General features: G+C 37.4%; 1 protein-coding gene across 2 annotated transcripts in view; it reads left to right on the top strand.

Annotated features, from left to right (window-relative positions):
- Positions 1-13927, top strand: part of TRIQK (triple QxxK/R motif containing) — a 59100-nt gene extending 45173 nt beyond the window's left edge. For both annotated transcript variants that reach the window (XM_057402995.1, XM_057402994.1), the window contains 2 exons: positions 3463-3548; positions 12952-13927. In XM_057402995.1, the coding sequence (XP_057258978.1) occupies positions 3463-3548; positions 12952-13065 (200 nt within the window). In that variant the 3' untranslated portion in view covers positions 13066-13927. The remainder of the gene's footprint in view (positions 1-3462; positions 3549-12951) is intronic.
- Positions 13928-14459: the final 532 nt, after the last annotated feature.

Here is a 14459-nt window from a genome sequence, read left to right as displayed (position 1 = left end):
AGAGAGATGATGGCTGTAGTCAGTAGGAACAGACTTAACAGACTAGTTCCTTGGCCTTAAAAATGGAACGTGTTGGACTTACAAAAAGTTGTAAGGAAAGAAGTGGCAAATTTGTAAGAAAAAAATTAAAAAAAGGAAATTAGGGTAAGTCATAAAACAATGAAGAAAAGCTGACGCTGAAGTTTGAGAGGGTATTAATTAATAACACTAGTGAGAAGTAGAAGAGGAAGGGATTTTGCTTAAGTAATACAAAAAGTAAGATTTGGTCTGGAAATTCTCCAGTTCTATCTTTTTGGTTTCTTCTTGCCTCTGTATGTTCCCTCGGGAAAACTCCGTGTCTTAAATAGACATTGGATAAAGCAGACAAATGGGGCTTTGTCTGATGAGTCCGCCTTAACTGGCTTTGATGGTCACTTCCTGGGAAGAAGAAACAGCTTAATCGTGATGACTCTTGACAGATAAATGTACAAGAAAGCTAGCAGGGTAAGTGAGATAAAACTAGAAGACATTAGGAGTGTGAATATACATATTCCAACTGGCTGAATTTGCAGGCCTGAAAGAACATAGGGGGCCTCTATTATCTAGTTCTATTTGTTTTCCAGGTGGCAGTGATCAGTATTCACGTGGTAGGGGCTTTGCATTTCATAGTTCTTTATAGTTCTGTAGCGCAGATGTCTTTCCCAAGGCCTCAGAAAGTTCAGATCTTTTAAAAGTCTTTCAGTACAAGTGCTGAATCTGGTTTTCATTGCAAGAACTCCACAGATGCCCTTTTTAAACTTTTGCACTTGGTGGACTCAGATTGTTTCCCTACCTTTTTTTTTTTTTTTTTCATTTTGGCTATCACATTTAGCAAGGAGAGTGGTAAATTAATGGCAGGTGCATATATTTGGAGGACTACCAGCTCTAGAGTCATTGTTGAAATAGCCTATTTGTTATGCAGGGGGGTTAGTTGTTCATATCAGATTTAATATAACTCTGGAAGTATTCTCTAGATAAGTAGAATCCAGTCTTAGCCATAGCCATGATAAACAGTAGCATAGTGCCTGAAACCAAGGGAAAGAACACCAATAAGCTTTCCATTTTCTAATGATAGATTTGGTTCTGCCAATATATGCAGTTCACACACTGGGTCTCCTGTGCAATGTTTATTCCTGCTTGTATCACCTTCACAGTTGACCCTTGGAGAGAAAGAGGGAGAATAGGCTGTTGGAGGAAGGGTAGATGGGTTTCAGTAGCTCACTTGTTTCCCATTCCTAATGATCCTTACAAAGCTTCATTATCTAATGCTGTTGCATCACTGGAAGGGAAACCTCTGACTATCCTGCTTTATTTACCCCAGGTGGGAGAGCAGTAAACCTGAATTATGAGAACTGAAATTGAACTTAGTCCTTGCCAGTTATATACTTCTGAGCAAAGGTATTTTTCGTGCTTAAAACATCTCAGGAGGATAAATTTCTGTAGTTTGTTCACAAGTAAGTAAGAACAGCTGCATCACTTTATTGAAAGCTGGCTCCCAGCAAACAAACAAGAAAATTCAAGGCAGGGGTACATCTATGCCAAATTTCGGTCTGGAGTGAATTTTCATGAGTTATAAACTCTTGCCATTTACAGTGGAAGTTCTGACAGCTATTTAACTAGTTCATAACAAAAGTATGACTGCAGTGCTTTAGGGAGAAGAAACGTACTCTTTCTGGCCGGCTTCCTCTTATGACATAGCCATTTTGGTGGTTCCTGTAATTCTTTCACTAACTGTTCAAAAAACTTACTGTACTCTTGACGCATCCTATTACCAGATGTCATTGATTTCTGAAGAATAATCCTGTCCTGCAGTTGAGATAAATTGACTGGATGAATATATTGGAGCATGAGACAGAAATGGTCATCTTTTCTTTGCTTAGTCCTCTAAAAAGGTTCCTTGTATATATACTTCCCTCCACCAGTAGGCATGGTTTTGGTTATTTTTCTAAGTTGTTTCAGGTCTTTCGTGAGTAATACCTGACCAAAGGATAATATGGAGACATTCACAATATATAATCCCGAGGGGTTGAGGAGAAATTATGCAATGAATGCAAATTCGTAATGTGAGTTCAGCATCCACAGTATGCTACAGAGTTGCTCTGTATTGAATATGAGCAGTGATAGAGAAAGTAGACAGAGGTGCATTTTCATGAACCCAGTGTATTGCTGGAGAAGACCTTCTTTTCCAACTCATGTCTTACAATTTCACCACTGCAAAATATTCCAGTTTTGAAGGTGATCATAAAATAGAAGATTGCACTAGTGATTATGAATGCAAGATCACATCTGGTTGAGCAAATGGGAGTATTGCATACAAAAAACTAGTGGGCATGGTTTTAGAGGAAAGGTTGAATTACTTGAATATAACCATAATGAAAGCTAATGTACAACTAGATAAAATTAGTGGTTTAAAAACAGCCAAACACTCCTGCTTACATCATTGTAGCTTGGCTTTGGAAATAGGCAAAAAGGACATAAGGGCATGTATGCATTTAGGGGAGCAAGGGGAATGGAAAGGACATCTTTGAACAGCCAAAGCAGTTACACTGAAGTTCTACCTCTCTGAGGAGTTTTTTCACTGATTACTCTTTTCTTTCTCCTTTTGTGACGGTATCTGAGCCTTGACTCATGTTAACTTAAATAGTACATAATACAGCAATAACAGCCCCTTCAGAAAGCAAAATATCCTTGAGAGATATCAAGCATTTTATTCTGTATTATTGAGATAAATGATTTATGCCATTTTTGAGTACTTGCGTGTCCTGCTCTGAACTCAGTTCATATGCACGCACAGTAATCAAGCACTCGGCTGCACTCTTTGTGCCTGCAAGAGATAGTCCCCATAAAAGTTCATCTGAGACACTTCTAGAAGATTCTGTGTAACACATTTCTACAAGCAAGTGGTGTGAAGCAGTGGTTTTATAAGCGCTTACTTGGACTGACACTCATGTCTCTGAGTTCTGATACTTGCAAATAATGTTCCGGTTCATAATGATCAACATTTACACTCACCATAATGTCCTGTATTACACATTTATATATGCATTAGGGATGAATACCCAACAAAAATTATAATGAAAATTTTGTTTTGATTGAAATGAGAGGGAAAAACATCATCTTTAATCTACTTATTTGCTGTCTGATGCTTACTGACCAATTTAATAAACATTATACTAGTGGATGGCTAACTGTACATGTGTTTTGATGTTCCTCTGGAGTACTAGGTTCTGCACTGGTTTGTTGGCTCTTGCTTGTTGCTGTCGTTCTCTGTGCTACCTTTTCTCCACAGACCAAGCCCCAGTCTCACAGAATAGTTCCTCTTTAAAGTGCTGGACTAGGGGATGTTTTCAAAACGTTAGATCTGACTTTTCAACTGAAATAATTGCTGATATTCTTTATATTCTATTTTGTGTCATTTTCCTTAAATGTGCTTTTCTACTCTAGGAAAACAAGATTATAAGAAAACCAGGCCTATGTTAAGAGCTACAAGATTAAAAGCAGAGGCCAAGAAAACTGCACTAGGCGTAAAGGTAGAGATCTGTTTGACAGCTTATACCACCTTTGTGTATATGTTGTTTCTTTTCCCCATAGATGTACTGTGTGAATATTGATTTTTGAGAGATATTGTTTATGACACTTCAAAATCTAGGTGGAATGCCAGAATCTAAAATATTTATGATGGATTGCTTTTACTTAACCCTAAAATAACTAGAACAGTTGAAATGCTGAAAGATTTTAAGTGGTCCATGTCCTTGTTATGACGCATACTTACTTTAGGGTCAATAAAGTACTGTATGCATGGAAAATTGATTTAAGTTGCAGCCACTATTTTTCCCTCAAACTCGTTTTTGAATCAGGTTAATACACAAATAGGTTAGCAGCAAGGGTAAAAACTGAGCAGAATAAAAAAGTGGATCAAATACCTGGATATTCTAGTGGAAGAAACTTCAGAAATGTTAAAAGGAGAACATTTTCTTGTTTCTGGCAGGTGAGAAATCAATTTTTTCAAGTTATAGCTTATAGCAAATGCCAAGGTATTACTACCAAGTTGTAACAGCTGTTGAGCTGCCAGATGATGTATTTGGTTGTCTTCCAGAATTTGCTATTATAATCACGAAACAGTGCTTTCTTTTTGCTCCTGATTGCCGATCTCGATCAAGCATTACCATGCAATGCAGTATGTTTTCACAACATAATCTCTTCAGTTAGTGCTGTGTGTCAGGTTTTAATGAGAAAAGGTAGATTGCCTTTTTTGTTTAAGGGATAGATTATTAACCTTTTGAGTTCAGTGTTTTTCCCTTCCTTTCTTATTAGATCTTGTTTTTATTTCTTTCCATTTTGCTTTCAATAACATGACCTTTTAAAAGTGATGTTCTACTTGGAGTACTGTTTTACTGTACAGTCCAGTTCTAAAACATGCAAGGTTTTTGCATGTCTTTCACAAATGAGAAAAATATGAACCTTGGTTCTTTAAAACCTGTTTTGATTCCTTGTTTTCTTCAGTAATTCTTATTTTAAAATAGGGAGAATAGGAAAACATATGTGTAATCCTGTGTATAGTGAAGAATAAAGTTTTAGTGAGAAAATAAATTGAGAACAGTGTATTTTGTGCAAATATTCTCCTGCATGTTTTAGCAGAACACCGGCTGACATCTACGTAAGAATGAGTTTTGCCATCAAGGTACACCCATGTTCTCCATGTCACAGGATGTTGTGTTTTGGGGGTTCTGATAATAGCAGTGCACAGTATCTCAGGTTTGCAGTTCTGCCTCTGCCTTTAAAAAAATCCCAAAGTCTTTAAAATGCTGTCTTCCGGCTGTAGTATTTTTTGCACACCTGAACCTTAAAATATGACTCTGGATCATACCCAAACAGATCACAGTCATTTTGCTTTGCTTCCTAATTGCTGAGAAAAGCTGACATAGTTGAAGCAAAACTGAAGGTAGGTTGGGCACCTTTCCCTTGGGATATGCTTGTGGGGGGAAGGAAAGCAGGGCCTTTGTGTGCATCCTTCTCACTGAACCTGCTTAATGCCAACAACCTCAGGCTTACTAAATGTTACAATACTTCTACCAGAATATGGTCAATCCCTGTAGAATAAAACTGTGCTTCTACTGGCAGACTGTGAAGCGCTCAGCACAGAAGTGAGGCATATTTAATGTCTCAGGGTAAACTTGCACCTCCCATCTTGCAGTGACAACTTTTCACCCTGCTCTATTCCCCCAGTTCAGCAGAGCTTTGCTATGTGGGCAGTGGATGTGCCTGGAGTGTCTGCAGGGAAATCGCCATTCCGACCCAAGGAGAGGTTGTTTAGTTGTGAAGCCCTGTAAGCTCTCTCCCTCTCCCAGGCAGGGCTTGTTTTGCTCAGGCCACTGTAAGTTCTCACAGCTGTCCAAAAGCAGTCTTCTTGCACTCATTCTCCACACCTATCCCAGATACTTCTGTTATCTTCTATATAAATTTTGAAATTAGAATTTCTTGAAGTCTTGTGCTTAGTGTGACAGCAGAGTGTTAAATCACTCCTTGTCCCTTCAGGTTCTGTACATTCGCTAAATTGTTTTGAGGCTTGAGGGTGCATTCCTTTAATTGTTTCCTAATATTCAGGGCTTTTGAGTGTGCCTGAGCTATTCCTTTGGGAAGGTATCATCACAGTTGTCACCTCATATTAACAAAGTTTTCTCATAGCAATAAACAATATGATTCGCCTTCCAAAAGCTGGAATTTTAGTCTTTTTATGTGATGTAGGCTCTGATTCTGTGCAGTGACAGTTGACTAACTTCGGTCTGTGTTGAAGAAAAAAAATTAGTATAACCCCAATGTAATGCAGTAAGTAGGTAGCACTTTAAATAGAATGTCCAAAGTTCTTACAAATCTGTGTTTATTTACCATACATTTTATTTGTTTATCCAGGCTTCAGTACATAATGCAGTGTGCAGCATTTCAAAATATAGAAACATTTTCTTATAAAAAGCTAAGTTGCAGTTAGTAAAAGTATTGTAGAGGAAGGATGTTCTTTTCATACATGTAAAAGTACAAGTTGTTTGGGAAAGAGGAATATTTTTGTAATTCTGTGAAATACCTAAAACAATAAGTATCATAGCAACACTTGAAACTGTAGGATTTTTAGTGCTCCTTGATCCTTCCGGAGTTGTTTTGCACTGGTGTCCTGAAGAGCTTATATTCCTGGCTGTAAACTAAGACTTGGTGTAGACTTTTCTTAGGCAAAGAAAAAAAAAAGGACTGGAAAATAATGGAGGTATTTTAGTCCTTAATTTCTACAAAGATAATGAAATTCAGATGTTGTGTATTTCACCATGAGAACTGACAACATTTGCTGTAAAAAAAAAAGGCCCTGTAAATGACATAAACTTTTCAGAACCAATTCCCTAGAGATCCTTCACATTTCATTGCTGGCATACTAATTAGCTTGTCTTGTCAAACTTTGATTGCCTTGTCATTTTAATGCAAGGTTTAAAGTAACAAAGTTTCTTTGAGTCACTGGCATTTAGTACTTTTTAATTTCCCCAATGAGAGATTTTATCCATGTTGATAATGTCAGAGAAGCAGCTGAGCACTAATAACTATCAAAAGTTAGTTCAAGCAGGGTGACCATGCTAGTATTTGGTGTGCAATATTTGCTCTTTAAACATGTTTAAAGATTAAATGTTGTAACAGAGCTATTATGGTGGCTCTGCTTGTACATGTGACACTAATGCAGATAGTGCCAAAATATATGGTATCTATTGGGAGAGCAGGACCCCTGTCTTGAGAAACAACTTGTAGAGAAAGCAGTATGCTGTATGTCTCCTGGTGTTTGGGTACGACAGAATTTTTTGTAGCAGTACCAAAAAGGGAGCCTCTGAATCTTTGTGTGGTTGTTTTGTTATCCCCCACGGGGAGCTTGTGCGGGTGGAAGCCCACCTGCTCATCCTTACCAGCTCAAGCAGCAAGGGGTCTGCACCATCAGTGCTAACTCGGTTCTCAGAGGGTGAGGAAGAGGTGCCAGCAGGAGGATGGCAAGCAGAAAATGGTTTGAGGAATGTAGAAGCTCAGCACCAAATAGGTGGGGTTTGGTATGCAGAGGCCAAAACTAATAGGAGTTCTCGGGGAAAGACTTTGTTCAGAGGCTGCAGAATGAATCACTGGTCCATGTGATAGATGATGAAGTTTTCTCTCTTGTTGAAAGCTAGACACAAATTGAACAATAGTATTTTACACCCACTCACAAAAACATAATTGACTGCAGAATACCACTCCATAGAGAATTATTAGCAAGATAGTACATCGATTGAGCTAAGGAAAAAATGCATCCTAAAAAACTGAGAGCTTACTGTCAGTCTTTTGCCCATCTACTTAATCTATTGTGTAGGTAGCTAGCTCACTATTAACAGTGTATCTCATCTGGAACAAGTTATGTATGAGTAGATAACAAGACGTTCCTGGTGTATTTTGGCAAATAGCATTCTCTGATTTCATGCTGCTCATGATCTGCTAAGTTAGTGAACTACAATTGCCAAGATAAGTTGGGAATATAGTTGCATAGCTTTGCAGAAAATAAGCCTGCAAGGGGCTATTAGATCATTTGATCTGGGCTTCTATATGTTACAGATCGTAAAATTTCGTCCAAATACTTTCTAGGAAGCCCAGGCACTTTGTAAGGGCCAAAATACTGGGTCTTCAGCTTATGTGCCTCACGTAAAGAGCAGGGCGGCTAAATGTGCCACCAGTGAACAGACTCTGATGTTCCCAGTGATCTCAGTAGTCAGACTTTGATCCCTGACCTTGAAAAGGAAGGGCGTGGAAAATCCGACAGGAAAACAAAGTCAGATTGATCCCTTGTGACCCTGGCCTGACCTGTATACATAAGTACAGTAATCATGGTGGTTTGAACATGGGAACAAGATGCACAAGAAGCACCAAGCAGGAGCTTAGGAGGATTTTCTGTACCATCTCAGAGCACTAGTCCATCTTACTCAGCTTTGGTGTGTACTTGTGACCAATCTCTAACACTTCAAAGTAACAGTTGACAACAACAAAACCTCAAATCCTAGAAATTAAATCAATACAATTGGAGGAAAGGTTCCTGGAAAGTAGGGAAACTTCTTTTATCCTATACAGAAAAGTCTGAAGCACTGAAGCAAGAGGTGCCTTTACTTTTAACAATATGGTACTTCAGGGGTTCAGAATATAGCACTGACCATGTAAGTAATTGCAGTCTTCCCTGTGTCCTGAAGGAGTGGAGCAGTCTAGAGGGCTGAGTTTACCAACTCCAAGGCTGGTTGCCAGGACCTCCTTTTCACACAAACCCAAGTTGAAGCTAAACCAAAATGTACTTTTTTGAGAGATCTGACCATAAAAGACTCCCAGCCATGGAAGTCCGTATTTTCCCCAAAAGGTAAATGGAATGTTCAATCATTCTTGCTTCTAGGAAATGGCATCCTATTTCAAGACAGATCTTATCTAACCACAGCTGAGCCTTGAGAGGTTCTTGTAAACAAGATAGAAAGACCCCACACTGCGAAGCGCCTTACAGTTATATGCTGTAAGCAAACTAGCTCTCATTCTTCTCTATAATAAAATAAATACCAGTCATCTCCCTACTGGAAGCACTTCTGCCTTTGCACATTCAGAGTGCTGAGGGAGTGGTTACCCCTTAAATCCAAAAGACTTTCGAGAGTCACTGTTTTTCAACAGAGTCTGTACTTTGTACATCTTTGATACCTGTATATATTATCTTGCATTTAGCTATATTAAAATGAATCCTGTTACTTTGTGAACATACAGCCAGGCCTTTTAAGTGACTCTCTAATAGTACTTTGTTCTCATTATTTGAGACAAAAATGATCTTTCTTCCATCTGAAATTTTTACAGTAAAAAAAAACCAAACACAAAAATGACTGATAAAAGTTACTAAGTTACTTTTGTTACCTCTTATTAGCTGTAGAATGTTCTGCATCCATTTTTAAATATAATTTTTTTCAAACTCTAAAAAATGATGAATGTTCAGATAAAGTCTTTTGGTTAAAAATTATATGGGATGAAAAGGTTCATGATTCTCAAGTCCATCTATGTTTCTTTAAATTCTACAGGTATCCTTGGTCAGTATGATTTTCTGTTCATCTCTTCCCAGAAATCAGTAGGGACAGTTTAGCATTTCAAAGACAGCAATTTGTGGAACTCTTTCACTTAGTTTTAAGCTGGTTGCAGATAACAAAAGGTATGATTCTCTTTGTAGGACAATAAAAAAAATATATGTAAAAAATCTGAAATTTCCTGAAAGTGTAACATTTCCCTGTATGCATGGGATGTGATGCTGCCATACACGGTGTCTGGAATTAGAAGTTGTGGATGTGGATTGCCTCAAAGTGTTTAAGGCCAGGTTGGATAGAGTTTTGAGCAACCTGATCTAGTGGAAAGTGTCCCTGCCTGTGGTGGGGGAGTTAGGAACTAGATGATGTTTAAGGTACTTTCCAAATCTAACCATTCTCTGATTCTGTGATTTGTGTTGTTACAGCCAACTTTTTATCCTCACTGCTACTTTTTTCAATTTCTGATTAGTCTTGTTTAGAGCCCAACTCTGCACCTTGCTCCGTCAGGGTGAATCCGAGGACATTATCCAAGTATTTTGGCATGAGAGACATAGAACTGTCAAAAAATGAAAGAACTAACGGAAGAACTAAATCTACATTATGCTGTTATGGCATATGTTTCCTTTATGGAAAAGTTTCTCAAAAACTTAACCAAGCTGAAATTTGTAGGATTCTACAGATGTTATTCTAAATGTAAGAGAATATAATAGAAAATTCTGTTCCTTTTGAAGGCTTCTTTGCGATTTGAGAGCAGGGATGTTATTTCCTAGTGTTCTGTTCCATGTTAAAAAAGAAAAAAAGGAGAAGAAGCCCTGTGATCATTTTAAGTTTATTTCTATAAGACTTTTTCTATATTGGTTAATTATTCATGATGAAATCCTCTGAGTAAATGGATTTCACAGAGGGATGATGGGGATGATCCATAAAATGCAGGAGAAAGGGAGCTATATATGCCGAGCGAGGAGTATTTTAACATTTCATTTCTATGCATGGCTTAAAATACAAATAGCAAAGCCTGATAAGTACAAAACAAATTAAAATGACAATATAGACTACTGTTGCAAAGACAGTATAGTGGTGTAGCATCTCATTTGCTATTTACATTGCAAAATTTATGTTTAGAAAAGTTCATAAACTGGATACAATTCTTAAGAGAATGCATATCACTAGCTGAGAGCCAGGTGTCCTTTGTTAGGCCCTTTATTTTAGATTTTTAGTACTCTTTTAGTAACTCAAAATTAAGGTTCTTGCATAATTCTCAAACCTGGAATTTCAGTAAGGCTTTTTATTCTGAGGGTTAATAAATACTGATCCAGCCACCCAGTTCCTAATGCCTGAGCAAGGAAAGTAGCATTGTTACCTCAGTGTTATTCACTGTAAAGCTTAGGCAGAGGAATAAAGGAACTACTCCTGTCAAAACAGTCACTGGGCAGCTTGAGAAAAAAAGTAGGATTTTCCCAGTTTTACTTCCTAGAAAACAGATCTTTGATGCAAACATTCCCCATAATTTTGCTGCTGCAATCGCAGTGTTTCAGAAGTGTGGCTGAGGAGAAGGGATAGAACAGGTGAACCTATTGTAAAGCAAAGTGTGGCAAGTATGGCATCCAAACAAGGGAAAAAACTTTTTAATATTGGAATGAATTTGCTGTCTGTATCAAGCGTGAACTGTGCCTGCATTGTACGGTTTTGTGTCCACTCTCCTGAGCAGATGGAGCTTGCAGTTGTATGTCACTTGTTTATTGCATCCTCTTAAGATTAGTAGCTGCGTGGCCAGATGGGTCTGGGAGCACAGCTGTGGATACAAGGAAATAAATGAAACCTGTCTGATGCTGCTATGCCCTTTTGTGAGATACTGACGTGTTGCAACTGCAACAAAGCAAAAATCACTTTCCTTTAATATATTAGTGAATTAGATGTACTTTCTTATTTTTTTTTTAATCAAATCATATGAAATCAGGAGGATGAGGTTCAGAAGATGATAATTCTAAGAGGAAAATGTAGTTGAATTCTGCAGCAAACAGCCTCAGCAAATTTACAAGAGCAATTTTAATGTGGTAAAATAAATTTAAAGTACATCTCAATTAATCATCTGTATAAAATGTAAAGCAAAGGTTTCTATAGAACAAAAATTCCTATAGAGCACATGCCAACTAGGCAGTAGTATTTCAAAGTTTATTAGATGGCATATGTTGAATTATTGATCCAACATTCTGATGAACTAGTTAATGCATTCATGTAAATGCAAATGAAATGCTGTTCTATAGAAGAATGCCAGATTAAGGGCTAGACTTTAAAAAAGATGAGACCAACAGTTTTAACTCCTTCATGGCAGTGGACACACAAAGTCAGTCACAAAGCCACCATCAATCTAGAGATCCTGGATAGAATTCATCCTACAGTGCAGGTATCATCTCTACTCCCCTTCTAGTCTAAGGGGAGAAACAGGCATTATCAGGAAGAATTCTCTTGACCTATTTTAGAGGACACAATGAATTCTGCACCAAAGAGGGTCAGATTCTATCCTTGGATGGTAAAGGGTGTATAATTGTCTAAGTATGGTGTAGGCATCTTGTTTCAATCCCACTAGCAGAGTAGGTTTGATGTGGCATCTTCTGTACTGATTCAGATTAGTTGTTGTAAAGTCACGGAACTGTTTTTCTTCTCTCCTTTTAAGTTTATAGCTGGATTGTTCTGACATAGATGGTTTGTAGGCCAACATGAAGCTGAGATTTGGGAAAACAGTTCAGGGTGGAACAAACCAACCTGTTCCTTTTGAGCACCTCAGATTTTAAAAATGCATCATGATGATAGAGGATGAAGCAGTGCATGGTGTTAGCTGTGGAAGTCGCAGTTTCTGAGAGCTCCAGGAACATAAAGATTTTTGTCAAATTTGTATTTCTTCTTTCATTGTCTAGCAAAATGAAAGCCAACACTATACGAAGTATGCTGTGCTTTCCAGGAGAATAGAAACTTTAAAATATGAAACAGTGTCACTTTGAAAGAAGTAATGTTATAAAGAGTATGATAATTGTGATTTATTATATTTGAGATCTAAAGTTGGAGCTTAACAGAGTCCAGCTTTAAGATAGAATATGATGATAGGCAGTCACATAATGAGCATGACGTGTAGTGCAAAAACATTTTTCTGCTTCTGAAAGCTGCTATAAATCATGTATACTTTGGAAGACTCCTTTATGTTAATTAAGGAAGATGCATCAAGTTGCAATATTTTATGGGAAGAGAGGCAAGCACAAGTGCACATTGTTGTGCTTTTTGCCTTATTGCAAAGGGAAGGAAGAAAAGTTTCATCCAATTCTGAACGATTTTGAAGCTCCATATTGTAATGCATGCCAGGAGGTTGGGAGGTAGAGGTAGCAATTTTCATTGACTTCCACCATACTGTGTTTGCTTCATTAAAAAATTACAAATTTGTTGGCAAAAAGCAGTAACATATTGCTAGAAAACATCAAAATTCACAGTGTAAATTCATAACTTAAATTTGTGTTCAAAACTGTGGTTTATGGATTCTGTCTTTTCTTTTAAAAAAGAAGGAATAGCATAATAACAGGATATAAAGCTCCTATTTTTAGGTCTTTAAGACATCCATCCCGTTTTTGGCAGTATATCAGACTCACCAAAATCTTTATTAAGGGAATGGATTTTATAACATTCTGAAATGGTAATCACAAAGAAGAAATCATTAAAGTATCAATGCCTTGTGCAATTATATGGCTGATCTCGTTTTGATATGTATTATAGAAGGGAAATAATATTCCTGATTTATCTGAAAATATGGTACTGTTTCTAACACGTTTTGTTTTACTTTTTTCTCTTATTCCTACAGGAAGTTGCACTTGTCCTTGCAGCTATACTGGTATTTTTGTTGGCTTTCTATGCTTTCTTTTATCTTAACATTTCCAATGAAGTTGACCTTGATCTGGATCCAGATGAAAACTAGCGGATGCAATGAATCTCTCATCAAGATTTCTTCAGCTTCAACAAGACTACGTAGGAGCACACAGTCCCTTCACTGTGAGACAGTAAACGATACCATTTCTTGCAGTCCAAATTCATAAGAAAGTTTTGCAATCCGTCAGTCAGTCACTTTTACATTCCAGATCTCCAAAATAAGAGAACACTCATGCCCGGCAAGTGTATTCAGTTAACAGGAAAGCCAGGAGCATCCATACAATACATGAAGTTTGTTGTTTACATTATTTGTTTTCTCAGGCAGAGAACTTTGATGTCAAAAGACAGGTGCTATTATTATCCTGGGTATTGATGCTGACTTCACAGGAGGAGAGTCTGCCTTGACTAAATTTAGGAATCAAAGCTTCCTAATAGCCAAATTAGTTTCCTTTTCCTTCCCAAAAGAAAGCAGAAATGCCAAATAAAAAGTCTTTTCTTGATTTGTATTTAAAATATATCAAAAATCCCCCTCATCCTTTCCCTTTTAATCTTTTTTTGTGCATGTGTGCACACACGCACTTATGAAGATGGAAGAAATTGTAGGGAAAAAATATCTTTCTAGAAGCAGTCTGTCACCTCCTATATGGACTTAATTTTTATGTCATCCCAGATTCTGTGTGCCTATATATCTTCAGTAATCTTTTTCATTCTTTTGCCAACTGTTCAGCACACATGTGTTCTGTCAGAAATGGCACCTGGATGACAGAAGCTCTAACATTCACATATGCCTCTGAAATACAGTTCTTTGCCTCCTGTGCTGTCTGAGCTAGTGTAAATAGAAAGTTCAGTCGATGTTGGTTTTAATTAGTGTATTGCTCTATTATTAATATAAAGTCAAAATCATATATTAATTATACTGTTCCTGCTGGTTGTGGCATCAGCTTGCTCTACCTGTTAGGAGGATGTTGTAAAAAAAGATTTCAGTTATACAATCATTTTAATCATCAAACTGATGTGAGAAGTTGTAAATATTAAGAAACCTTTTTTTGTTGTTTTTTTTGTTTGTTTTGTTGGGTTTTGGTGGTTTTTTTTTTCCATGAGTACTAATAATTGGGAAAGTCTTGGCTAGATGACATCCTTCAGTTCTTGCAAAGTACTTTGCAGAATATGCACTGTAGATAAAATTTCTGATCCCTTTGATAACTACAAGCCGCTTGAAGAAGTTGGTATGTCAAAGCTGCTGCAGGGAGATATAAAATTCTGGCTATATCCTGTTCTGCTTTGAGTTTGCCATACAACTGAGCTTGTCATTGTAAAGGTTCAGTTTTCATCCTTTTAAAAAGGTGGTCAGTCTTTCTCTAGTTTGGCTTCACTTTGATACCAAGAAAAGCATTGAGCCATTTTTGCTGAATGTGGCAAGGAAGTTAGGCAGATTGACTTCCA

The sequence above is a fragment of the Pezoporus wallicus genome, unplaced genomic scaffold (genome assembly GCF_028554395.1).
Source record: "Pezoporus wallicus isolate ANWC-B61680 ecotype Strahan unplaced genomic scaffold, APGP_CSIRO_Pwel_v1 contig_2456, whole genome shotgun sequence".
Classification (NCBI taxonomy): Eukaryota; Metazoa; Chordata; class Aves; order Psittaciformes; family Psittacidae; genus Pezoporus; species Pezoporus wallicus.
This window is presented reverse-complemented; position numbering and strand designations above follow the sequence as displayed.